Here is a 25,504-nt window from a genome sequence, read left to right on the forward strand (position 1 = left end):
CTCTCCAGACATGTGGTGGGAAAATGGGCTCCTATTGGCCCTGACAGCAATGCAAATACTGCCTCTGCCAAGCAGTGCACAAGCTGTGGCTGAAACCAGCCTTCCTAAAAAAACCACTCCACTCTCCGCCTTTCCTCTGCATGGACACAACCCCTCTGGGCATAAGGAGAAATGCATTAGTTCTCAACAAGACATTAAAAAAAAAAACCCTGGTGAGATTCATCTGCTCTGTCTTCAAAGGCATTTTTTTAAAAAAAAGAGAAAGAAATTAAATGCAGAGATTTCTAAGTTCAGGTTCATTTTGGTTTTCAGATCTGTATTTTGCTGGTTGTGTTATAGGCTGGCACCTATTATGCATAAACTCAGGACCATTGCAGAGCCTTTTATCATCTGCTTGAATCTTTCTGATATCCGATGGACTTTGCACAGCCTGGGCTTCTTATTCTGCAAGAAAGAAGGCAGTGTAAATATTCACTGCTCTAAGCCCAGTTTAGGAACTGAAGAGCTCTTTAGAGAGCAGAAGTACGTATTGGCTGGCTGGGAAGGAGGGATTTGCTGCCCCAGTGCAGCCAACCCAAACTGTTTGCCCCCTCCTGTCTCCCCTCACACCAGCACAGAGGTTAACATCATTCCTTGGGCGTTATGGGGAACCCATCTTTATTTGTTGACCATAAGGGCAGTCAAGGTAGACCAGTTGGCCCATTTAGTCTGGTCAGTGCCCACGTTTGGTGGCCTGCTCTGTGTGAGGGGAAGCTTTAAATCCAGTCCCAGCAGCACCAGGTAGTAAGTGAACCTCACAGAATCACAGAATGTCAGGGGTTGGAAGGGACCTCAAAAGATCATCAAGTCCAGCCCCCCCTGCCAGAGCAGGATCACCTACAGCAGATCGCACAGGAACGCGTCCAGGCAGGTTTTGAATGTCTCCAGAGAAGGAGACTCCACAACCTCCCTGGGCAGCCTGTGCCAGTTCCCTTGCCATTCAATGCTTTACCTCAAGGCATAAGCATTAAGAGACTGTGTAGGCTTCACAAAGCAGCTGTAGGTACCTCCAGCACTCTGTCTGTACTCCCTTCTTTGGCAAAAGCAACCACTGGGGAGTGGGAGTCATCCAAAACCAAGTGAAGACCACATGTCCTTTAAATGCCCATTTCTCCTGGTTGATCCTAAATGGTGCCCGGAGCTTGCCCAAACCAGGACGTTTCCTTTACTGAGGTCTGATGTATTGTGATACGACATACAGGCACGTACAGAACAGCCATTGATCAGGCCCAGTCAGCATGGGTTTGTGAAAGGCAAGTCCTGCTTGACTAAGCTGATCTCCTTCTACAAGGTCACCCATTTAGTGGATGAGGGAAAGGCTGTGGATGTTGTCTACCTAGAGTTTAGTAAAGCGTTTGACATTGTCTTTCAAAGCATTCTCCTGGAGAAACTGTCTGGTCATGGGTTGGACAGGTGGACCCTTCACTGGGTGAAAACCTGGCTGGATGGCCGGGCCCAAAGATTGGTGGTGAATGGTGTTAAATCCAGTTGGCAGCTGCTCACAAGTGATGTTCCCCAGGGCTCAATACTGGGCCCAGTTCTGTTTAGTATCTTTATCAATGATCTCGACAAGGGGATTGCGTACACCTTCACTAAGTTTGCCAATAACACCAAGCTGGGTGGGAGTATTGATCTGCTGGAGGGAGAAAGGCTCTACAAAGGGATCTGGACAGGCTGAATCAATGGGCCAAGGCCAATTTTAGGAGATTCAACAAGGCCAAGTGTCAGGTCTTGCCCTTGGGTCACAACAACCCTCCCACCAGCACTACAGGCTTGAGGAGGAGTGGCTGGAAAGTGCCCATCAAAAAATGATCTGGAGGTGCTGGTCCACAGCAGCTGAAGCCGAGCCAGCAGAGCGCTCAGGCAAGAGGGCCAAGGGCGCCCTGGCCTGGATCAGCCATCGTGTGGCCAGCAGGGCCAGGGCAAGGATTGTCCACCCGGACTCGGCACTGGTGAGGCCACATCTCGAACCCTGCACTCAGTTTTGGGCCTCTCACAACAGGAGAGACCTTGAGGTGCTGGAGTGTGTCTAGAGGAGGGCAACAGAGCTGGGGAAGGAGCTGGAGAACACGTGTGGGGACGGGCAGCTGAGGGAGCTGGGGCTGTCCAGCTGGAGAAGAGGAGGCTGAGGGGAGACCTTCTCGCTCTCTGCAGCATCCTGGCAGGAGGGGGTAGTGAGGTGGGGTTGGTCTCTTTTCCCAAGGAATAAGTGACAGAACAAGAAGAAATGACCTCAAGTTGCACCAGGGGAGGTTGAGACTGAATATTAGGAAAAATTTCTTCACTGAAAGGCTAGTGAAGCCTTGGCACAAGCTGCCCAGGGCAGGGGTGGAGTCCCCACCCCCGGAGGTATTTAAAAGCCGGGTAGATATGGTGCACCTGGCAGTGTTGGGTTTACTCAGCGATGTTAAAGGTCTTTTCTAACCTAAATGATTCTGTGATTCTATTATTCCATGATTCTATGACCTGGTGTAGACAATCCCATAGCATCAGAGACCTCCTGAGCCACTGTGAGCGTGGGAGGTCCAAGAAGAAGCCTAAACTGCAGCCAATCTCCAACATCTCTTTTGTTTTCTCTTTCCTTTCTTTCAAAAACCAGTCAGAAGGAGGTGATCAGCTGCAATTGCCTTGGTTAAATCAAAGAGAAACGGAGCTGCGTTCTGCAGGATATCTCAGAGACTGCACAAACAAGACATTTAACAGGGAAATGCAAGGGATGTTTGGAATAAAAGATATTGGAGAACTGTAATTATGTGCAGGAAATAACGTGGTACAAGGAGAGAGAAACATGTGATTGCTCAAGAAAGCGAAGATGTCCAGAGGTTCACGACTGCGCCATTTGCCCTGCAGGACCACTGTGCCAAACCAAGTCACACATACCCCTGAGTTTATTTTTGTAAAATAAAAGTGTGCTAATGCTGTTGTGTATAATTTTAGTTCATAATTCAGCTGGAAGCAGTAACCCTTTAAGAAAGGCAGAGCAAATGTGGGAATTTCTGCTTCCCCAGGTTGAACCAGGTTGGTAGATCAAGTCCTGTCCCATGGCCTTTCAGCTTGACCCTAAACTCCCTGTGGTCTTTAGCCAGTCCCACTTTCTCCTTCACTTGAGCGTTCCCTGTACAGGTGAAGAGAAGCCATCCCAAACTGTACGTTAAGAAGAAAACAGGGTTCAAACCCAGGCTTCTCACTGCAAAATGCTGCTTTCCAGATCCTCAAGGCATTTGGAGCTGGTGCCCAAAGAGAAATCCAACGAGTGGGAGGCTAATCCTCTGGGGTTTGGTGGCCACGTGGACCCAATTCCTCCAAGCTCACATCGTGGGCCAGCGTGCCCACGAAAGGATCAGAGCAGTTCCAATAGCACGAAAAGTCTCTCCTGGCTTTTGAAATATTTGTAATTGGCCAGAGAAACAGCAGAAGCAAAAGGCTTTGCCTTCCCCGTGAGTGAAGAAAACCGCTCTCAGGTTGCAACCAGGTAGGAAACAACGAGTGTCTAAAAATGACACCTCTCAAACGTGGTGTGGATCGGCTGCTGCCCGTGCTGCCAGCTTGGCAGGGCTCTTCCGCAACGTTTTGGTGCCAGAATTTTGGACTGTCAGTCCTTTGCCTGGGGAGCCCTGCTGTGCCCTGGCAATGCGAGCATCCAGAGGTACAAGCCACAATTCTTCTGGCCATAACAGGTGCCCACAAATATGCCTGAGATATCTATAAACAGTCACTCTTCTGCCCCATGTAGACAAAAAATATTTTCATTAAAGAATGTACATTGCTTCGCATCTTCAAGGCTTCCACTGGGAATTGCCTTTCCTTCTCTCAACACCCGTGGTGGGAACATAATGGCTAAATGAGGATTCATGGAGGAGTGGGATAGTTGGTTAGGAAATCCATGGGTCTTATTAAAAGTTTTCTGCACAGTTTGGTAAGGTTGAGCTCAGATCTCCCTGTTTGAGAGCTGCCTCATTGCTACTGGCTATATGGAGAGAAGAAGGATTCCCCTTACCCACAATCTGCCGGATACTGAGGTGGACAAACATAGCTTATGGGGATTTTTATTCTCCTCCCCACGGCTAAAATCTTTTTTGCTGAAAAAAAAAAAGTAATAGAATTTAGTAAATGTTGGCGATGAGACAAGTGCCATTTTCAGACTGACATTTTCAGCCTCTCCTCCTGAAATGATGTTCTGTATCGAAATGTACTTCGGCGAGAAAAACATAGGGGTATTGTGTCACGGCAAGAAAAATATTCCCTCAGAAAAGAAACAAAACGTTCTTGGCTCAGCAAAAAAAAGCGGGTGCAGCGTCACCCACGGGAAAGCAGTTATGCATTTCCAGGTGAGGCAATGGTGCTGAGATTCGGATGTTTTTCCAAAAAAACACCCCACATTTTCATATTTACCTGGCATCACACAAGGGAGGGCACTTTGTGAGGATGGCTGCAGGATGCTGATGTCTGGGGTGCTCAGCTCTGTGGGTGTTGCAACCTCTGGTTGTAAACAACTCGGGGGAGTGACTTGAACCCCAGTTCCTGCATCAGCCCAGGAGAGTTGAGACCATCCACGAGGGCAAAGAGTTTGCAGCCGGCAGGAGAAAAAATTTGTTCCTAAATTGCACTGAAAAAAATAAACACTGCCCACAAGAAAAAGAAGACCTAACAGAGCACCCGACTCACAAGTTCATTTGTCACCCTGATATGAAAATTCTTATTTAGGTGGGAGTTTGCCAAGGGGCACAAGTCGTTGAACTCCCACAATCGTGTGGAGCAAACGGCATTTCAGAGCCTTGGAGGAGGAGAAGAGCAAAGAACTTGGCCACAGGAAGGGCTGAGGATGCACTTCCAGAAAGGTTTACTCACGTTGATTTGATTTGGGACAGCTCTGCTTGCAAACCTCTGTGCCTCACGTCATCCTTCCTGATGCAAACCAGCCCACGGCTGAAGCGGAGCCAAAATATCTGTATGGGCCAAAAGGGACAGACTGTAAACACAGCACTAAGAAATGACCCAGTTAACACTTCAACAATGTCATAGTTGTCATTATTTAATTAATACAGGAAATTCTCATTAACAATATTTATTATTATAAGAAAAAAAGCCTTCCTGGCAACTCCCTTTTCTCTGGTGCTCACCCTGTCAGCATCACTCCAAGCAAAGGCACCGGTGGCCTCCAGCGGAAATATGGAGTTGTCACATCTATTCTGACCCAGTCCTGGATGTCCCCACAGACCAGCCTCCCTGTCCTCAGCTCCTCTTGGGATGTCCGAGGCCACGCATTACCCAGGGTCCAGCATTTGGCCAGCCCTGCCCGGGGCTGTACGGGTTGGTCCACCAAGGTAGGGAGGTTTTTCCAAGGAGGGGGATTTAAGAAGAAAGGCTTCAGGTTGGCCATCGAAGGGAGCACTGCTCTGCTCATTATTACCTCGTAATGGAGATGCTCTCAGGAGTCTTTCTCCAATTCAGGGCGCAACAGCATCCCCTTCTGAGGACCGTTGCCACCAGTCAGCTCATTAATAACCAAGTGAGGTGGGAGTGTTGATCCGCACGAGGGTGGGGAGGCCCTGCAGAGAGACTTGGGCAGATTGGATCCATGGGCCAATGGTAACGGCGTGAGCTTCAGCAAGGCCAAGGGACAGGTCCTGCCCTTGGGCCATAACAACCCCGGCAGTGCTACAGGCTTGGGGCAGGGCGGCTGGAAAGCTGGCGGGCAGAAAGGAACTGGGGGGTTCTCATCAACAAGCAGCTGAAGATAAGCCAGTGTGTGCCCAGGTGGCCAAGAAGGCCAACGGCATCCTGGCTTGTGTTAGACACAGCGTGACCAGCAGGAGCAGGGAGGGGATTGTGCCCCTGTGCTGGGCACTGGTGAGGTCACACCTTGTGTGTTGGGTCCAGTTTTGGGCACCTCAATCCAAGAGAGATCTCGAGGGGCTGGAGCGAGCGCAGAGGAGGGTGACGGAGCTGGGGAAGGGCCTGGAGGATAAACCTTATGAAGAATGATTGAAGGAGCTGGGGCTGCTGAGTTTGAAGAAGAGGAGGCTGAGGGGAGACCTCATCGCTCTCTACAATGACCTGACAGGACATTGTGGAGAGGTGGGTGCTGGTCTCTTCTCATGGGTAATTAGTGATAGAACAAGAGGGAATGGCTTCAAACTGCAGCAGGGGGGGGGTACACAGGAGTCCAGAGTTATCCAAATTGTTCACAGAAAGAGTGGTCAGAGCTTGGCACAGGCTGCCCAGGGAGGGGGTTGAGTCCCCATCCCTGGAGGTGTTTAAAGGTCATTGAGATGTGGTGTTGGGGGAGATGGTTTAGGGGTGAGCTGTGTAGAGTAGGGTTCGTGGTTGGACTCGATGATCCCAGGAGTCTTTTCCAACCTGAGTGATTCTATGATTCTATGATTCTAACTCAAAGTGGCATTTTTTTACCGAAACCAAGAAGATAAAACCTTCCTCCATCTTGTGGTTGCTCCTCCAGGGAGCCCAGCTCCATATTTCATTGACCAACTCCAGCTATCATCTTCACCAGGGCATTAGAGAAAAGGAGGTGGGTCCATCCCTGTGGGCTGGTGAGTCTCTTGGCAAGCATATTAAGTTGACATCGAGTCTGAGGAGACAATAAGCAACAGTAATTGCAGGAAGATCATTTTTACAGCTGTGAATCAGCAGCACAATGAGGGTCTGGAGGCAGCAGTACGTGAGCAAATGGACATGGGAGACCTGCCTGAGAACATGAGGGATTTCTCTTTCTGCCTTGGTATTCATAGACACCAAATATTTGGGACAACATTTTCATTTTTCCTTTTAAGGCCATTGTCATCACTTAAAATAGGACTTTACCTCGTGTTGTGCAGAATTTCTCAGCAGCTTCTGGCTCCAGGCTTGATGAGAAGCGCACATATCCTGAAGCCAAGTCTGGGGGACAAATTTGGACACTTGGTTTCATGGTCAAGGTGTAGTCAAAGGAGAAGGGCAGAGTCTCTCAAGGGGGGGTGATTTGGCTCAAGACCCTTCACCATAAACAGTGTTTATTGCATGGGCCAAAGCAGCAGCTCCCCAGGGAGCCAGAGGACTTAATTCAGATTTGCAAAGCGGTTGGAAGACTTGAGAAGTGAAAACCAATATTGTGGGCAAGTATACAAGATCAAACTGTTCAGGCCTCTGCTAGGTGTATTAAATGCAGCTCAAATTTCCCATCAGCGCTCTGGGAGCTAAGGCGTAATGGGAAATTGATAACTTGATTTTTTTTTAATACATCTAGCCTTAAATGTTTACTATTGATTTGCCATCTGAACCTCTTTGGCAGGGCCAAAATATTACCGGAATGCATCCTCGGTGTTTCCTTGGAAATGTCATGTCACTCTAATTGAGTTTCTTGAAATTATTTGATTGCAGGGTGGGGGAGACTTTTAGGGCCGAACAATTTGACGGCGAGCCGGCTGCTTTCCAGGCGCGGGGAGCTGGGGCTGCTCCAAACAGGGCGAAGCCAGAAGATTCCTGAACACGCCTTCAAGAAAGGCCTTTAGAAAGCAAAGAACATCGCTACGAGTGATGTGAAGGGCTGGGACTTTATTGCACATAAAACCAGCTTCACAAATCCTCATGGAGTTTGCAAAGCGGAGGGAGATTTTGGAGCACATCACTTGTTTCGGACAGATCATGAGGCTCCAAAGCTGAGCCCATGGGGCTGCATCTATGAATATACGTGCACCTATAGCTTGATCCTGCTCAGCCTCATTGCAGAAGGTTTTTCTCGTGCATCCATCCAGCGAAGTCTTGTGAGGAGGTGCGGAGAGGAGAAACTCGAGGCATCCGATGTCCGCGGGCAGTTCCTTAGCAACCCTGACAAAAGAAGATGGATCGTGAGAGATGGCGAGGCTGGGCTGGTGTAATTTAGTAATTTGATAATGATACCGTCCCTGAAACGGCCACCAGAGCTGACAGCTGGGCCCCAAGCATCATCCAGAGTCCTCCACCTGCGCCCGGCAGATCGGAGTGGACAGGCTGTTTGGGAGGGAGCTGAAAAAACCCCCCTGTCTTATCTCCCAGCGGAGTCGAAAGCAACAAAGTTCATCGCTGTGTCACCCTCCTCAATTGCGTTCAGCTAGGTTAATTAATTACACAGTATTTTTAGAGCAGGAGTAATTTAGGCTCTGGAGATGCCACGGAGGCAACTGGCTGTGAGTTAATGCAGGGCTGGACCAGAGCACTGGCAAGTCAGCCTTGCAAAATCCTTCACCAAATCCTCCATGCTCAGGCTCTGTGGGAGGTGGTAGAGGTCTGCACCCTGTCCAGAGCCCTTTTAGGTGATATCCATCGTTTTTTGGAGCAATTGTAGTCTTACTGTCTCTGTATTGATGGTATACGCAGCCTATTGCCAGCGTCGCTGGCAGGTCACTGGTGAGCACTGTCCCCTGCCCATTGCAAGGGCGGGATTGCAACCCAACAGCCACAACACCTTTGAGAAGGAGGGAGAATGTTGAAAAAGCCTGAAAAACCTTCTGTGTCAGGAAGGCAGATCTGCTCAGCTGAGCTGGGACAAGCGGGAGCAAAAATGAGAACAGATTTGCCCCTGCTGTCGCTGCCACGGAGATTAGGAGGAGAATCAAGGAGAAACTCTCCCCATCCAGGAGCTCCTGCAGGACCTGCCTCAGGCCATCCCTCCTGTCCCATTTTGCACTTGAAATTCCCATTTGATCCCTCAGGCTTCCTCTGGGTGGCTCCTCACTCATCCTCTGCCTTGGGCATCCCTTAGTCCAGCACCCCAAGCCCCACCATTGGGATCCTGTATCCCTCAGGTGTGTCCCACCCTACTCCAGAAAACACCCTGAACATCTCCCTGTGGATCAAGAAGCCAAGGGGCCAACCCATGGCTATGATCCTGGTAGCAAAGAAATACCAGAGGAGCAATATAACCCATCTGGAGAGAAGCAACCATCCAATTTCTCAAGCAACATCTCTCCCCCACCCACCTCATCCAGCTGCTTCACCAGTGGGAGCGATCCCTGCTGACAAAGGCAGGGAAAAGGAGAAACAGCTCTTTTTATACTTCACTCCATGGACTATAAATAGGTTTTATGTCAGGAGAAATGACGTGAGGCCAGCGCCACTCCTGCACATGGATCCAGGCTCCTGACACTTCCCTTTACATTTTTTCTTGATTTTAGATGTTTTCTTCCAACCAGACATGCGATGCCTATGTAGATGCAGGCACATACCGTGTGTACAGGTAGGTGCAAACACCTTTTTGGAGAAGGGTATGAGGTGCAAGAGAGAGTTAGCAGATAAAAATGTTGCAGCAAACACTCAGGGAAGACAATCTGGAGGATTTAGTCGAGAGGTGGCGTCCCTGTCCATGTCAGGGAGGTTGGATTAAATGATCTCTAAGGTCCCTTCCAATCTAGGCCATCCTATGATTCTATGATGATTTAAGATTATTTTTTCTCTTCTCCATCGCTTTTTTTCTTTTCTTCCTTTGGAAGAGAAGCATCAAGAATCAAGCTTTGTTTCATGCCTGAAGGCTGTCAGTGGTGAAGCTGGTCTATGGGATCTGCCCAAGTGGTTCTTGGAGAAGCATATGAATCCGCAAAATAGCCCCAGCCCATTTTATCCCAAAGAGGCTTTCTGATACTACATTCACATAAAAAAGCTCAAAGCAGAGCTAATTAATTGCCAAGAACATGAAACACTGAAGGTGGGGTGGGCTCATTACGGGCAGCCAAGTGCTTTATGTATGACCAGGGCTGTAAATCCCCTGTGACCCTGCAGCAGAAGCAAGAGACTAGTGGAGCAAGGTGAAAAAAAGGCAAGAAAGGCAAAACAATAATTCAACCCTTGCAAAACTAACAAACTCCTTGTCTCCAGCTCCTCTCCTCCCTCTAGTAAGGTCTCAGCTCCAAGTGACAGAGCATTCCAAGCCCTCAGTGCCCTACTATATGGCCACCATGGAGACACATGCAGGGACTTGCTGCTGCTGAGCTGTTAGAAAAAGTGAGACTCAGCCCCAAGGTGGGGCTACAGGGAAGAGAAACCCACCAAAAATCAGCCTCACAGGAGAGGAAGGCTCGTTGGCTGTAGGCTTATGGAGAGATGGGAGATGAGCAATCTCATGTCACAGCGAGGCCCTCCTCCCTCCATAGCCTTGAAATTGCAAATTGAGTCTTAGAAATTATTAAAGAAGGCATGAAGCAAACCAGAAACCCCCTCCATGGACCTATAGTGCATCTGTGTCTGACTCCTCTACGTGCTGGAAGCAACAAACAGGACCTTGTATCTCCCTGCCTTTGCCACCCCAGGCCAGGCACAACTTCTCTGCTGGTATTTGGGGCACAGGTTTGGTTTTCAAAGCTTCAAGTGTGACGTGACAAGTCGCTGGGTCTTCCTTCTCCCAGTAGCAGAACGGTTGTAGTGACGAAACTTTAATAAGAGCTTCTTCAGCTGCCCACATCTGGGCTCTAAAATGATGATTCACGAAAGGAAATTGAGCTGGGTGAGAGCGAGAGAGGCTGCCGAGAGGTGGGAAGGTGTCCTGCTCCTGAAGAGACAGACGCACGAGGGAGATGTGCAAGGATGCTCACGACAAAGCCTGTATTTTTCATAAGCTTGGTAATTTTGGAAGGAACTTTTAGGAGTCTGAACGCCCTCTGCCACCATCCAGCTCCCATGGGTGCCCTAGGCTGTCGGTAGCGCGGCTCCCTCCTTCCCCAGGGTCAGACGAGGTTATTTTCACTCCGCGACATTTTCAGTCCTGCAGCAAAATCTCCTCTCGGATTCTCTGTGAGAGCAAAGACTGAAGCAGGGATCTGCAAGCCAGTGGCAGCTAAAACACTCCGGTTTGCTTTTAAGACAGACTGATACGCATGATCCACGCAGTTTGACTTATTTCATCTTTCTCTCTTTGGTGCTGCCTTCGCTTTCCTATTTCCCCCCCCCATAAAATCACTATGAAGACTCCATATCTGGCAAGTGGATTTGCCTCCCGCAAGGACGTTGTCCTGCACCCCAACAGCCAAGCATTTTATGAGTAAATAAAACATGGAAATACACCCTAGTGCCTGCTCAGGAGATGAGTTTCATCACCCGGCTCCGGTGGTGACCCGCTGAATAACGAGAAACGTGTTCACCTCCATGTTCCCACTTCTCTCCCAGGTCGTTTTTGTCATCTACAGATTAAAAAATAAACAGACTCACATTTACATTGGTCTTTGGGGCAGCAGGATTGGCTTTTGAGGGGCACCCAGGCGCCATTCTTTCAAAAGTAGTGTGGTTTTAGAGTAGGTTTGGTTGCTTTCTGGCCTGCTCTTGTGCCCTGGTCTCTCCTGAGACTTTTAGGAGCTGCTGCCACCCAGTTCAGTCAAATGAGGTGAAGCTCAACCCCAGTTGTGTGGAGACAGACCCACAGCAGAGGTGGGTAAATGCCCTTCTCATCCTCCTGGGCTGCAGCAGAACCTGCAGACACCAAAGAGCTCAGGTGGGACCCTCTACGAGTCCTACAGAACGTGCTGGCATATGGGTCAGCCCTTTCCTGATGTCCCCAAATCATCTGGGTGCAATCACCAGCCAGGAAGGGCTGAACACCTCATTTCCAACCATTCAGAGCGTGCATAACCCATGGGGACAGCCTGAAGCAGCTCCAACAGATAAAAACTAGGTGCTCACACCTTCTCCCTCCATCACCCATGCTCTCCTCTGGACTCCAGGAAAGCTTCAGAGGACAACCACCCCACCATAAGGGATGGCACGGTTGCAAAGGTGGAGCAGCCCTCACTCATGTGGATGCAATTAAATTGACCTTAACCCCCTCCCAGTCTACGGTGTCCATATAGTTTAATTCACTTTGGAGATGCACTGAAATAAGTGAAATAGCCCATTGCCTCTGGGAGAAAATGAGTTTTAGTCAGGCTTAATTAATGTGTTTTGACATCACGCCTTTCCCTAACCTGCATTTCCTTCCCCACGTACCTGAATCATTGCTTCCCAGTGATTTTGGCAATAGCAGGGCTTCAGTTTTTGTCTCAAGACATGAAATTCCTGGAGACGATCAGGGACACCAGGTCCTTGCATCAGAGGGGTGCATCAGACCTTGATTTCTGGGGTCCCAGTTTTGCCCTGTGTTTGGGGCCAGGGGACGCCAGACCCACACTCCACACCAGAAGCAATAACCTTTCCACATCTTCTTTTATCCCTCAGTTGATCTCCTCTGAGTAGGTGACAACCAAATCCAAAATGCCACCAGAGACATTTTCAGCAGTTTATCCAGCCCTTTTAAAGTTCTCCTGTACCCCAATGGGATTTGATGACAGGACACAGGATGGAGCCCTCTGGGAGGCAGAAGTGGATCCACTTTCTGAGTGTCTACACACCTTTCATGAAGCACTGGTTGGCCAGTTCAGCACCCAGAGCTTCCACTCCATAAGTATTTACGTGCTCAACTCTCTTCTTCCATCCTCAGACCTAGAAAATCAGGGAAGATGAGTCCCTAACCCTCAGGGCTATCAGTAGTCTAAGACAAATGGGGTCCAAGGGTCTCCTGAGCATTCTGCAAGGACCATAGCAAACATCTGTAGCCCTCAGGGAGCAAAAAAATGCCAAACACATTTCTCCAAGGAGGCACTATGGGAGAGAAATGCTGGGGAAGCCCTCACCGTCCCCCCCAGACACAAAATCTTCCTTCATGGAGAGTCAAAACTGGGTTGAGTCAAACCTGAGTGGAGCTTAGTGCAACCAAAAAGATTGCATATATTTCAAAAAACCTCCGGCTAAGCTTCAGGCTTTGCCCTGCAATGCCTCCTGGTCCACCAACACTAATTAAGCTACTGGGTAACGGTGATGACTTAAACCTTTCTTACTCCATGGAGGTGGAGGAAAGGCAGGACACAAGCCAGCCAGGGGGAAGCCAAAGGTTACTGAGAATCAGCACTTGCACATCCTCAACAATTGCCCTGCGATGCCTCCTGGTCCACTAAGCTACTGGGTAACGGTGATGACTTAAACCTTTCTTACTCCATGGAGGTGGAGGAAAGGCAGGACACAAGCCAGCCAGGGGGAAGCCAAAGGTTACTGAGAATCAGCACTTGCACATCCTCAACAAGCACAAGGGGAAGTAAATTTTGAGGGACCTCCACCGCGGGGGACAGGTTGGAATTAGCTCTCATCCATCACTGCTTCCTTAGCACAGAGCCGGAGCTGAAGGTTTCATCAGTTCGAGGGTCCACGCAGCCCTTCAAGACACCTCAGCCCTCTGCAATAAATGACCCCATGAGTGCCCGCCCGAAAGAGAGAAGAGAGGACTGTGGGTGATTTCCCGCACTCTTGCTAGCAAGAAGTCCCTCTAAAGGAGTTTCCTGCCCCAGCTCTTTGCGATAAAGAGGGTTTGCTTGCCCAGAAATACATCCAAAGGCTCCAGAGATTTGGATAAGCAAGCCGCTTTCCAGGTCTCAGTGAAAGAGGGAAAAGTCGAGAAGATGAAAGCTTCAAATGAAAGAGGAATGAACTGCTGGAGCGGTGGATCCTGAAGTGTCTCAGCCAACAGCTGGAGATGATTAAAGTGAAAAGAACTGAACCCTCAGTGGAGCTCTCGCCATTACTGGTCGCTGTCTCTCAGAGCCTGGCCAGCATCCTCAAGGCCTGGGTGAGAAGCTCAAAGATGCTCATCCAAGAATATCCACAGTCACGGCTGCTTCTCTTCAAAGAAGATGCTGTGACCATTGCCTGTATGTGGTCCAGGAGCAAGAACATCTCCCCATCCCAACTTGGAGCACATCCAGGATCACTGTCGGCTGCTGTTACCATTCATGGGGTTACTCAGAGGATATCCCCCACTTTTGGTAGGATTTGTCCCTTTCCAGAGATAACTGCACCCCACAAGACTCTTGCTAGAAGAAGGTGACAATGGCATTTCCAAGCAGGTTTCAGAGAGGAGCTCGGAGAATTAGGCAGGGCTGAGCAGGGTCCTTGGGTCATCAGCAGATGCCAGTCCAGCTGCAAGTCACCGGGAGGACCCTCCACAAGACACCTGACTCCTCTGGGTATCTCAGCCCCCAGTCACATGGAACAGAGGAGGCCACCAAGCTGACCCAGGGGCTGGAGCAGCTCTGCTGCGAGGACAGGCTGAGGGAGCTGGGGGTGTTCAGCTGGAGAAGAGCAGACTCCGGGGGCACCTTATCCCTGCCTGCAGTGCCTGAAGGGACCTACAGGGAGGCTGGGGAGGGACTTTGGACAAGAGTGTCCAGTGACAGGACAAGGGGAAATGGGTTTAAATTGAAGGAGAAGGGGTTCAGATTGGATCTTAGGAAGAAGTTCTCCAGTGTGAGGGTGGCCAGACTCTGGACTAGATTGCCCAGAGAGGCTGTGGCTGGCCCCTCCCTGGGGATGTCCAAACCCCCTCCCTGGAGACGTTCAAGGCCAGGTTGGATGAGGCCGTGAGCAACCTGGGCTGGTTAAGGGAGTCCCTGCCCATGGAACTGTATGATCTCTGAGGTCCCTTCCAACCTAAGACATTCTGTGATTCTGTGAATAACACCTGTTTCCAACAGGAGGATCTCCATTCCCATCCTCTTTGTAGCACCAAGTACTTTTCCTTACAAACCAGCGCTGTGGGGCATTGCAGGAGACCTCTCTCACACCACACCAGGACCAGAATTTTTCCTGGGACCCCAGACTGGATTTTTTTCCTGCCTTGCTGATCTCTTGGGGCAATGTGAGTTAATTCTGCTGGACCTCAGTGGGTTTCGAGAGTTTAAAGTGGGTTTTTCTCAAGATACGCATTATCCTCACCTCCATGCTTCACCCAGGACCATGCCACCTCATCCCCATATTTCCCAAAACTGCACTCTTCCACAGGTTTCTTTGCTTGTGTGGGAGAAGAAAAGCCCCCAGAGATGGGAAACCAGGCAGGGGAGCAGAGCAGTGTGAGCCAGGCAAACCCGTCCCTGCTGTAGGTGAGGTTTGTGAGAACTGCCCTGGAGCAAAACTCCACCAAGGTGCTGCACCAGCCCCGCTCTTCACATGGAAACCCATTAATTGCTGTTAATTAACACCCAAAACCCCACCAGGCATCCTTAGGGGGTGCAAAAACCTTCACATTTAAAATATCCTTGCACCAAGGGCCTGGCTGCCCTGAGGAGAGGGGCAAAAGCGTGTCTGTGCGATCCTGCAAAGTCCCAACGTTGACGACAATGCTGGTTTTGGGTGACTCTTGCCAGGCTGTCGGGTTCAGATTTCTGTTTTTTCTTCCCTCCCTCCTTTATTTTTTTTTTTCCCCTTCTGAATGGGGAGAGGCACCGCAGCCCCGTGACGTTGCCAGCTCCCTCTGATTTCATTTTAATGAAATCATGCCCAAACGAAGGCTCCACGTCTGGAGTTACGATTCGAACCCCGTGATCGCTCATTTTTATATATACACAAGGGAGGGGAAAAGCGTTTCCATAGAGAGAAAAAATATCACAGCCCTCTTAATAACAATAAAAGAAAAGCGAGGGTGCAGAAGTTCAGGGGAAGGCGCCTGATGCCTCTCTCCTCGGAGTGAGACCGCAACAACCCCTTCCCGTCCCGACCACCGAGGACTATCAGGTGAGTGCCTGGATTTCATTTATTAACCAGCAACCGGCTTCATTTGCTCAAACTTTAAATATTTCAGTGCTTTCCTAGGGAGATGAGTTCCCACGTTTTTCTGCAAGGAAAAAAAAAGGCAGGATAGGGAAAGGCAGATCAAGATATTGTGTTAAGAAATTCCCCCCTTCCTAAGCAAAGAAATATCTCTTTTTAACTCTTAGAGCAATTTTAGGAGGCAGATCAGGCTGGGCAGTGTGGGAAGGGTTTGGAAATCTTGGGGAATCACAAAGAGAGGGCACAAATCACTGCTGTGGTTAAAGGGATGGGGAGGAGAAGAGGGCACAGCTCAGTCCCCACCAGGGCACCTGAAATTTTGGAGCCCTGGGAATCGGCATCGTCAGGAGAGGCTCATTAGGAAGGCGGAGGCGGCATCAGGCAGAAAGAGTTCTAAAAGTCTACAGGTCTCATCCACAGTATTATTTTATTCCAGACTTACTTTTTGACGGGGAAACAAAATTTGCTTAATCCAGTGCTTCTGCTGCCTGTGATAACCAGCAAATAGGTTCCTCCTCCGTTTGCAGAACTGCCTTGCCAGAGCGATTGATTTTTCTCTTTTAAAGCCGAGAGGCAAAGCTTCAGCCGATACGAACAGGTCCTGCCGTGGCCATCGGCACCACCTCAGTATAACACCTGGAAATCACTCAAGGGCACCCTGGCAATTTCCAGCCGTAGGGAACGGCGCCCCTGATCATCCTCCAGCAGCGGCAGATTTAACTCCAGCTCCTCAGATCCGCCTCAGGTGGTCTTTTTTATTTTCTTTTCTTTTCGAGGGGGAGGAAGGAAAACCCAATTCCAGTGTGTTTTCTGGTCCAATCAAACTTTCTGGCATGCAGGGGCACAAAACAACCATAAAAACCAAACCAAAACAAAATATCAGCTTCTGCCGTCCGTCAGTGCAGCTAGGCACTGCAATTTTTTTTCTGCTTTGCCTTGATTTTTGCTTTGTTTGCCACGATATCCACCCCATGGCCGAGGAGCAGGAAAGCAGGTGCTGGGTGTGGATTCGTTTGATCCACATTTCCCCCTTTATTTTGCCTTTCCCCTTGCTCAGCCAAGGTCCCCAAGAGTTTTGCTATGTGGAATAAGCCCGAGCCACCCGTTATAGCTGTCGGGGAGATGGAGGTGGAGATGCTGCTTCACTCCCAGCAGCCGTGCCGGCTCTGCGAGGGCTTTAGAAACCGTTCCCATTCTCCATCCAGCAGCTCGGGGCCAACCCACGTGTCCCCGGGAGAGCAGGGGCTGCAAGGCAGGGGTGAGAAATTTAACAATTTCTAAATTCATGCCCCCCTCCTCATCCTGCTAGCTCGCGGTGGGGGGGACTGAAACACAGCTGCGAATAGGGAGGGTTTGGGGTAGGAGAAAGATTTTCATCCTGTTAAGCTTTTGCAAGCAAAAAAAAAATAATTCCCATATTTTCAACATCTAATTTTGGGCTGAAAGAAGGAGAGTTTCGAGTGTCTAATTGCCCTCTCAGGAGGGTTGTGTGCCTGGGAGCTCTGTGGGGTTTTTGTGCAGAGGTGAGCGAGAAGGGGAAGTCGAGCAGCTCCATCAAATCCTGCCTGATTTACCTCAATCTCCCCCTCAAGGGACAGCAAAGGGCAGAGTTTGGGGGATAAACCTTCCCAAACCTTCCCCTCTATGGGGCAGCGAAGGGCAGAGTTAAGGTGACAGCAGTTTTTAAGGACCGTAGCTCGGCGACAGAAGAGCAGGTCCAGGGTGACCGACCACTCCTGGGGACAAGTGATTTGGTTTGGGATGTTTGAGGACATGTCCCCCACCCTGCAGCCCCCCGTGCAGTGAGGCACAACTTCCATCCCCCCAAGGCTTCAGGGAGACCTGCCCTGCAAGAGCTTCACCCTTCCGCACTCCCAACCCCATGGGAAAGAGCTTAGGAGCTCACGGTCCCAAACCAGTGACGAAACCCCAGCCCCAGGCAGGGTCTCTGCACCCCTGGGGACTCTCCCCCCGGCCAGAACTTGCCGTACGACGCGCTTACCACAAGATGGGGCCCAAAGATTGGGAATGCCAGCATGCCTCCAGGCACTTGGAGGGGCCGTGTGCCTTCGGGGTTGGCCTTGGGGACACTTCTCTGACCTTGACATGGGCCAAGACTCCCAGCAGGACATCCCTCGTGGCCTTTTCGGTGGCTTTTTTGAGTGGTCAGGTGGGGCTAGAGGGAGTTGGGTCGCTTCTCCAAGAGACAGGACTCAGGTGGGGAGTTTTTTTGGAGAGCAGGAAGGTTATCCTGAGGTTTTCAGCTCTTTCAAGACCCAAAAAAATCCATAATTCAAGCAGGGAGTGATGCTGCTGTGCTGTGGATGTGCTCCCAAGGAGGGCTGTCCTGGGGTCCCAAATGTGCCCTCAGATGGGGCAGCCTGTCCTAAGCCCAGCGTGGAGGTAACAGGCAACCCTGAGCACCCAAGGCCAGGGCTGGAGCGGTGACGTGGAGCCATGACACTGGACAGGCATCAGATCATCCCTCCTGCGCCGGTGCTGACTGTCCTCCGCTCCCCATGCCCTTTTCAGAGTTGTGTGAGCAGGTGGACGGGCAATTTCTGGCTTCAATGAGCACAGAAACATCTCTGGTGGCTTCAGGCTGACCAGATTGGAGCTGAAAGGAAAACCCACCTTTACAGAAGCTGGTGGCATCTGTGCTTACTCCGTGGAGGTGTTAGCAAAGTGCAGAGGGCTGCCTGGGGACTGCAGTGAGATTGCCCCATTATAGAGGTACCTGTGGTAGAAACCAGCTCTCCTGCTGCAGGCATTTGTATTTCAGCAAAGGGAGGGCCAAATTCTCCCCTCCGTGGAGTCTACAGCCTTGCAAAACACCTTGGGCATCCCACCTCCCACTCAGGATCCCTAAACCAAAAGCTGGGGAGTTGCACCTTAGAGAAAGAGACTTTAAGTCAAGCCATTCCCACCTGCCCCAACCATTAGCTGGGATCGGGAGACCTGGGAGGTGAACCTGAGAGTGCAGGACCTGAGAGGGGAACCCAGGTCCGTGGGATGGGGGAGGATGATGGTGCTCTGCCCTGGGCCCCGCGGGAAGCTCACGCCCATCTCTGCCCTCCCCTCACTGTTCCCACCAGGCAGGCCACCGCAATGCCCCACACCAGGCTGCTGCTCCTCCTCCTCCCCCTCCTCTGTGCCACCGAGTCCGGCCAGGCTCTCCACCTCTACAACGCTGCCTCCATCTTCAGTTGCCTCAATGCGGCCCTCGCGGAAGCCCAGAAGAGCCACTTGGAAGAAAACACCATCCTGGACAAGCGTGGCTTCGACTCCCCATCACCGGAGGAGGCACCTGAAGAAGAGGATGTGGTGGATGAAGAGATGGGGAAAAGGACATTCCCGGGGGAAGGCCATTACAAATATGTCTCCCAGGCACAGGTGAAAGGGAAGACGTACCAAAACCGGGCCAAGAGCGACCGCCGCACCAAGGCCACCCTCCCCTCGACGTCCCCACCAACATCATGAACATCCTCTTCAACATCGCCAAAGCCAAGAACTTGCGGGCAAAGGCTGCCGCCAACGCGCACCTCATGGCCCAAATCGGGCGGCGGAAGTGACCCCCGCCATGGGGCAGGGGGGACTCAGAGCAGGGCTGGTTGTGTGGGGCCACCACTCGGCCCCAGCCTGCTGGCCAGAGGGGACTGATGGCCATGTACGATATCAGTGTTGTATATTTTTGACCCATAGAGCTACCTAACTTTCATATTTCTCCTTCCTCCTTCTCTCCGTCCCAATCTCCTCTGTCCCTCCTCCTGGACATTTCCATGCGTGCGGGGAAGAGGCTTGTGTCTGCAGCAAGGCAAGGGGGTGTGTTGCCTCGGGAAGGTCCCTAATTAAAGCTACAATCTCTTGAGTTTCCAATGTTTTGTTCTCTTGTCGCCTCCACTGGGTACTCAGATAGGTCTGTCTGGACTCGTAGCCTTTCCAAATCATCCCTTCAGCTCAACCTCATGGCCCTGTCCCCACCACGGTCCAGACCTCTCAAATCTTCCTACACAAGCTGTCCCTACACACAGTCATCATTGCGCTGGGAATGGAAAAGCAAGACTGGTCAGGGGACCCCAAGAGGGATTTCCAAGTTTCTCCTCCTGGGGTCTTTAGGCTGTCTTGCAACCACCTTTTTTCCCACCAGCACCTTCATCAGTCACAGCTGGGACAGCATGAACCTCCACGTTGACACGGCCCTTCACAGTTGTCCCTAGGCCATGGGCAGGCCTTGGCCAGGGCCACCTCACGGTCTCGGGTTAGTTTGGACCCCAGGACTCACAGGTGCTTCCCTGGCTGCTCCAACCACAACCCATGGGGTGTGTCCCTGTTGCCCAGTCTATCCCTGCCTGCCTTTTCACCAGTCTCCCTTTCCTGATAGGCATCTGTACTGGTTTTTCCACTGCTACAGCTTCACCTCCCCATACACAGCCCATCCCCATTCACTCAATCCCTTTCCACCCTCCACTGATCCCCAGCTCACCAAATCCCCAACCCTTCACCTTGTAGTATTTATCCCTTTCTCTAAATCTCCCTTTCCCTTCACCTCCCAGCCCAGCTTCAAGATGAAGCTGCATCTCTTTGTCTCCACCATGTAGCCCCCATGGGAGGTGGAGAGAAATTTGGCCTTTCTTCCCCAGGAGATTTTTGTCAAGAGCAACAAAGCAGCTTCCACCAGCCCCATTCATGTGTCCAGAACGTGGTCATAGGGAGGACTTCAGGTAGGACATTAGGAGGGGACAGGTCTCCAGTTTAAGGGTTGGCAGAGGGATCCACCAGCCTTAGCAGAGGCATAGCTGGAGGCATCTCCTCGTGGTCCCACCGGGCACCCAGAGGAGGCAACGCAGACAAATTCAGTCCCAGCGAGCCCATGCTCAGGTGGCCAAGGCTTCTAGCAGACCCACAGCTTGGAGATTCAAGATCCAAAGTCAGCTGAAGACTGAAAAGTAAAACCAAAATAATATACCAGGTCCTTCAGCATCTTCCCATTAGCCCAGGCTGGGAACTGGCTTTTCCAGCAGCTGCCGTGGGGATCTGCACCAGCCCTGGTTGGGGTCCCTTCCCAATACCTAGTTAGATGAGGGGAACACCTCAGCCCTGTGCCAGTGCCTGTAAATCAAAATATCACATGGCCAGGACTCACAGCAGATCTTTCTTCTGCTCCCTTAATTAACAATTAATGCTGAAGCAACACCATGGGAGCGGAAGAGCCCGAGGTGTTTGCTGGCACCAGGCCATGCTTGCACCTGCAAAGCTGAGACAGGGACAGCAGGTACCAGCTGATAAGGAGTGATGAAGAAAGCAGAGACCCTTCCTCACCAGCTGCATCCCTGTTGGGGAGACTCACTCACACCCAGAGTGGGCTTGGACAAACCCTTCCAAAATTAAACCTTCTTTTCAACCTCTGCCAAGCAAGACCAGGTGTTGCTTGATGGGGCTGAGATGCAAGTGGAGGTCAAAGGAGACAGATTTCCTGGGGAAGCTGGATGGAAATAAGAGCGCTGAAATCTCCATCAGAGGCCACCTGGGTCTGAGAGTGTGCAGAGCCAAGGCCACCATGATCATAAGGACACTGTGGCTGTCTGGGGTGATATGTGCGGTTTTGCAAAATCCAGGTGAGGATTCACCTGGAGTGAGGAGAACAAGGATTCATTTGAGGGCTACAAAGCTGACCCAGGGGCTGGAGCAGCTCTGCTCCGAGGACAGGCTGAGGGAGCTGGGGATGTTCAGCTGGAGAAGAGAAGACTCCGGGGGCACCTTATCCCTGCCTGCAGTGCCTGAAAGGACCTACAGGGAGGCTGGGGAGGGACTTTGGACAAGAGTGTCCAGCGACAGGACAAGGGAAATGGGTTTAAATGGAAGGAGAAGGGGTTTAGGCTGGATCTGGGGAAGAAATTGTTGAGTGCGAGGGTGGCCAGACTCTGGACTAGATTGCCCAGAGAGGCTGTGGCTGCCCCCTCCCTGGAGATGTTCAAGGCCAAGTTGGATGAGGCCGTGAGCAACCTGGGCTGGTTAAGGGCGTCCCTGCCCATGGCAGGGGTGGATCAGATGATCTCTAATGTCACCTCCAACTTAAGACATTTTATGATTCTATGATTCGGTCTTTCCTGCTGTCTCATGCAGGGATGAAACCCAAACTCTCAGTATCACACTTTTCATCCCCTGGTGCAACTTGAGGCTCCTGTAGAGCCAGTCTCCCTGTCATACTGTCTACATTGGACTCTAAAACTTGCATTTCTGACCTTTGGAACATCCTCTGTCAGTGACTTTCTTGCTTTCATTTATGCTGCATAGAAAACAAAACCATTGTCCATTTGCAATGCGATGGTCTCATCGGTGCCTCTCAGTCCTGGCCCTACAGCACGTGTTGTCCCCTCTCTTCAGAGCTGCCCCAAGTCTTCCAGGGCATCCAACTTTTGGGGCTCTGGTTGAAGAGAAGCCAGTGCTGCCCTAAAGCTGAGAGAGAACAGTTTTCCTGTGACGCCGTTGTTGGAGAAGCCATCCCACCCCCATGATGTCACCCACAAGGCAGGAGGCCCATCTTACAACTCCTGTCCATCGCCAGGAGATTCAATAGATGTGCTGTTTGCATTTGGAAAAGGGGGATGGAAAGCAGAAAGCACATTTCCAACTCTGAACGTTGAGAAGAAAGTCTTTAAAATGAGCCTCATTCTTTAAATACGTGAATTATTTAAAAAACAATAATAAAACCAGGTATTCCTCAAAAAAAAACAAAACACCAACCACCATACAAAGCTCTTTTCCTGATTTCACAGGAAGAGCTCTAAGACATCATGGGGAAAGTAGTTCTGAATTTATATTTAAAAGCCAACAAAACTCTCAACTACATGGGTCTGCAGGTGCAAGACCTTCAAAGCACCTTGATTACCCCACATTGTCACCCCTCCTGGAGGAGAAATACCTGAACCCTTTGCCAGCGGGCGCCTGCAAGAGGAGGGGAAGGAGGAGGGACCCACTACAAAAGGCCCAAGAGGGAGACAGTTAGGGTGCCCTCTCTCTTAGGGTGTGGTTTTGATCATGATGAGAAACTCAGGTGGTTTGGAGTCGCGGTGAGTAGCTGTGGGGTTTGGGTTTGCTCGCTGACAGTCATGGCTTGTTCCTCACAGTTCTGCAGGAGGCGGTTTTAATTTCTAGCTGGAGGAAGGTGTCTTGCAGTTGGCTGTGGGTTTCCTTGGGGCTGAAAGTGGTTGTGGGCTATGGAGGAGCACTTTGAGCCCTGGAGAATGGGCTCCTGGGAGTGTAGAACTTGTGCTTGGGAGCTGGTCTCCAGACTTGGGTTGGCCTTGCAAGGCTGGGGTTCAACTCTTCCTGGCCTGGGGAGGACTACCCTGCTGAGATGCCTTCAGACCTGCCTGTCCCTCTGCACCCTTTGAAGGTCTTGCTGGTGGCATCCAACACAAGACTCAGGTGCCCACAAGACTCAGCTGCTGTGGGGCTCAGGCAGACCTGGAGCAGCAGGTGAAGGTCTCCCCTCATGAAGACTGCCTCAGTGTCCCTGTTCTGGCCCTGGTGTGGGAGGTGGTTAAGGCTGTCCTGGGACTGTTTGTGTAGGAAGAGAAGTGCAGGGATGGCTGAGGGCTGACACATTAGATACCAGCCCTCAGGGCAGGACCTTCTGCTCTCATGTAGGACATTGCTGCCCTGTTCCTGTGCTTGATGGGGGTCCTCCTGTGCCAGGTTTCATGGACATAGTTGGAAAATTGCTGTGCTGGCCCAGTGTCCTGCCCAGGCCACAGCAAAAAGCAGGTGGTGAGAGCAAGCTAAGCCTTGGGTAAGCATATCTGAGATTTTTCTATATTGTAGCTTGGGGCTTCCTGAATTGGATGTGAGGTTTTTTCTCTCCTAGCAAGCCTCAGTGGAAGTCTCTAGTCTCTCTGAACCAAAAATCCTGGTTGTTGTCTATGCTAGTGGCATGGTGTGGGGACAACCAACCAGAAACCCAGGAGCTGAGTTAGCCCCATCTCCAGGAATCAGGGGCTGGAAAGTGGCCACCAAGGGTAGATGAGAGGAGAGCCACTTGGCTGCAAGGTCTTCGGGCTGACCAGCTGGGGTTGTCTTGGTTGGCTCCATCACCCCAGAGCTGAAGATGGAGTTATCTGTCTCCAGAACTACATCCCTACCAGATGAGAAGGCAGCTGGAGCTACAGAGCATGGAGGAGGTCTGGGAGGAAAGACCAACTCCACTTTTAGACAGAGCCCAGCATTGAACTAAAGGGTGAGTGTGGAGCTACAGTGTTCAACAAACACAAAGTGTAGTGCAACAGCCATGAACAGGATGTCTAGAGACTCAGTGCAGCATGGAGCCAGCCCTTCTCCTGTCCCACAGGCTTATCAGGGACACTTCAATACCTTTCCTCTGGAGTCACGCCATTGCATGGGCCTGGATCACTTTCTCAGGGCAAATTCCAACCCCAGCTCCAGATATACAAGCCCCTGGAAGATGCAGGACAGTTCCTTCACAGCAATAGTTATGGCTGATGAACCTCACAGGTGACCTACCCAGAGCACACCCTTCTCAGCATTTGCTAGTCTCCCTAAAGTACCAGCCATGCAGGAGGGATGCGCCCACACAAACACCCCGCTTAAATCCAAAGAACGCAGAGGGGGGGAAAAAAAAAAGTCTTTATTCAAATACAAAAAGGCAGTTGCATAGAAGTGTACAGGTGCATCTCTAATTTAAAAGGTGCTTTTACAGTAAAAGCCAGAGCAAGGGTTTGCCATTTCAGCCAAAGCAGGCAGCTTGCAACATTCCCTTGGAGTAGGAACCGAGTTCCTCGGCCTAGGCAGGATGCATCCCCAACATGAAGTCGGGCACCTATTCAGCTTCACTCATCAATAAACAGCAGTGTGATAAAGCTCGAGACACCCATGCTACAAAAGTGCGCTATGAGCACGTAGACTATGCAAGCAGAAAAGGTATAATACGTCAAACAGTAGCAGTGAGGTTCAGGACCATCCTTTGGCACCTCCAGGCACTCAAGATCAGTTTAGCCTGATGACAGAGGGTTTGTATCTCATCCGAGGTTTGGCTTCGTTAAGAACAGACTGCAGTTTGTTAATACTCATCCTCATCGGCCTCGTCGTCTTCTCCATCCGCTGAGTCCCTTCCGACCTCCTCATAATCCTTCTCCAGGGCAGCCAGGTCCTCCCTGGCCTCTGAGAACTCCCCCTCCTCCATGCCCTCCCCCACGTACCAGTGCACAAAGGCTCTCTTGGCGTACATCAGGTCAAACTTGTGGTCCAGGCGAGCCCACGCCTCCGCGATGGCCGTGGTGTTGCTCAGCATGCAGACAGCCCTCTGCACCTTGGCGAGGTCTCCCCCAGGCACAACGGTCGGAGGCTGGTAGTTGATACCCACCTTGAAGCCCGTGGGGCACCAGTCCACAAACTGGATCGACCGGCGCGTTTTAATGGCTGCGATGGCTGCGTTGACATCCTTGGGCACCACGTCGCCCCGGTACAGCAGGCAGCACGCCATGTACTTGCCGCGGCGTGGGTCGCATTTCACCATCTGGTTGGAGAACTCGAAGCAAGCGTTGGTGATCTCTGGCACCGACAGCTGCTCGTGGTAGGCTTTCTCTGCTGAGATGATGGGTGCGTAGGTGGTGAGCGGGAAGTGTATCCGTGGGTAGGGCACCAGGTTGGTCTGGAATTCAATCAGGTCAACGTTCAGAGCACCGTTAAATCTCAAAGAGGCGGTAACCGACGAGACGATCTGCCCAATGAGCCTGTTGAGGTTGGTGTAGGTGGGACGCTCGATGTCCAGGTTGCGGTTGCAGATGTCATAGATGGCTTCGTTGTCCACCATGAAGGAGCAGTCCGAGTGCTCCAGGGTGGTGTGGGTGGGGAGGATGGG

At 51.1% G+C, this 25,504-nt stretch overlaps 2 protein-coding genes across 2 annotated transcripts in view; one reads left to right on the forward strand and one right to left on the reverse strand.

Moving 5' to 3' along the window:
• Positions 1–18,735: 18,735 nt before the first annotated feature.
• On the forward strand, positions 18,736–19,199 carry UCN3 (urocortin 3). Its single transcript, XM_009865339.1, is given in 2 exon segments — positions 18,736–19,078; positions 19,081–19,199. Coding segments are annotated over 2 exon segments (462 nt in total).
• A 5,060-nt stretch (positions 19,200–24,259) lies between these two features.
• Positions 24,260–25,504, reverse strand: part of TUBAL3 (tubulin, alpha-like 3) — an 8,097-nt gene continuing 6,852 nt past the window's right edge. The window contains 1 exon segment of the mRNA XM_009865350.1: positions 24,260–25,504. This exon segment is cut by the window's right edge and continues 11 nt beyond it. Coding sequence (XP_009863652.1) covers positions 24,704–25,504 — 801 coding nt within the window. The 3' untranslated portion in view covers positions 24,260–24,703.

This window comes from Apaloderma vittatum, unplaced genomic scaffold (genome assembly GCF_000703405.1).
Source record: "Apaloderma vittatum isolate BGI_N311 unplaced genomic scaffold, ASM70340v1 scaffold5410, whole genome shotgun sequence".
Classification (NCBI taxonomy): Eukaryota; Metazoa; Chordata; class Aves; order Trogoniformes; family Trogonidae; genus Apaloderma; species Apaloderma vittatum.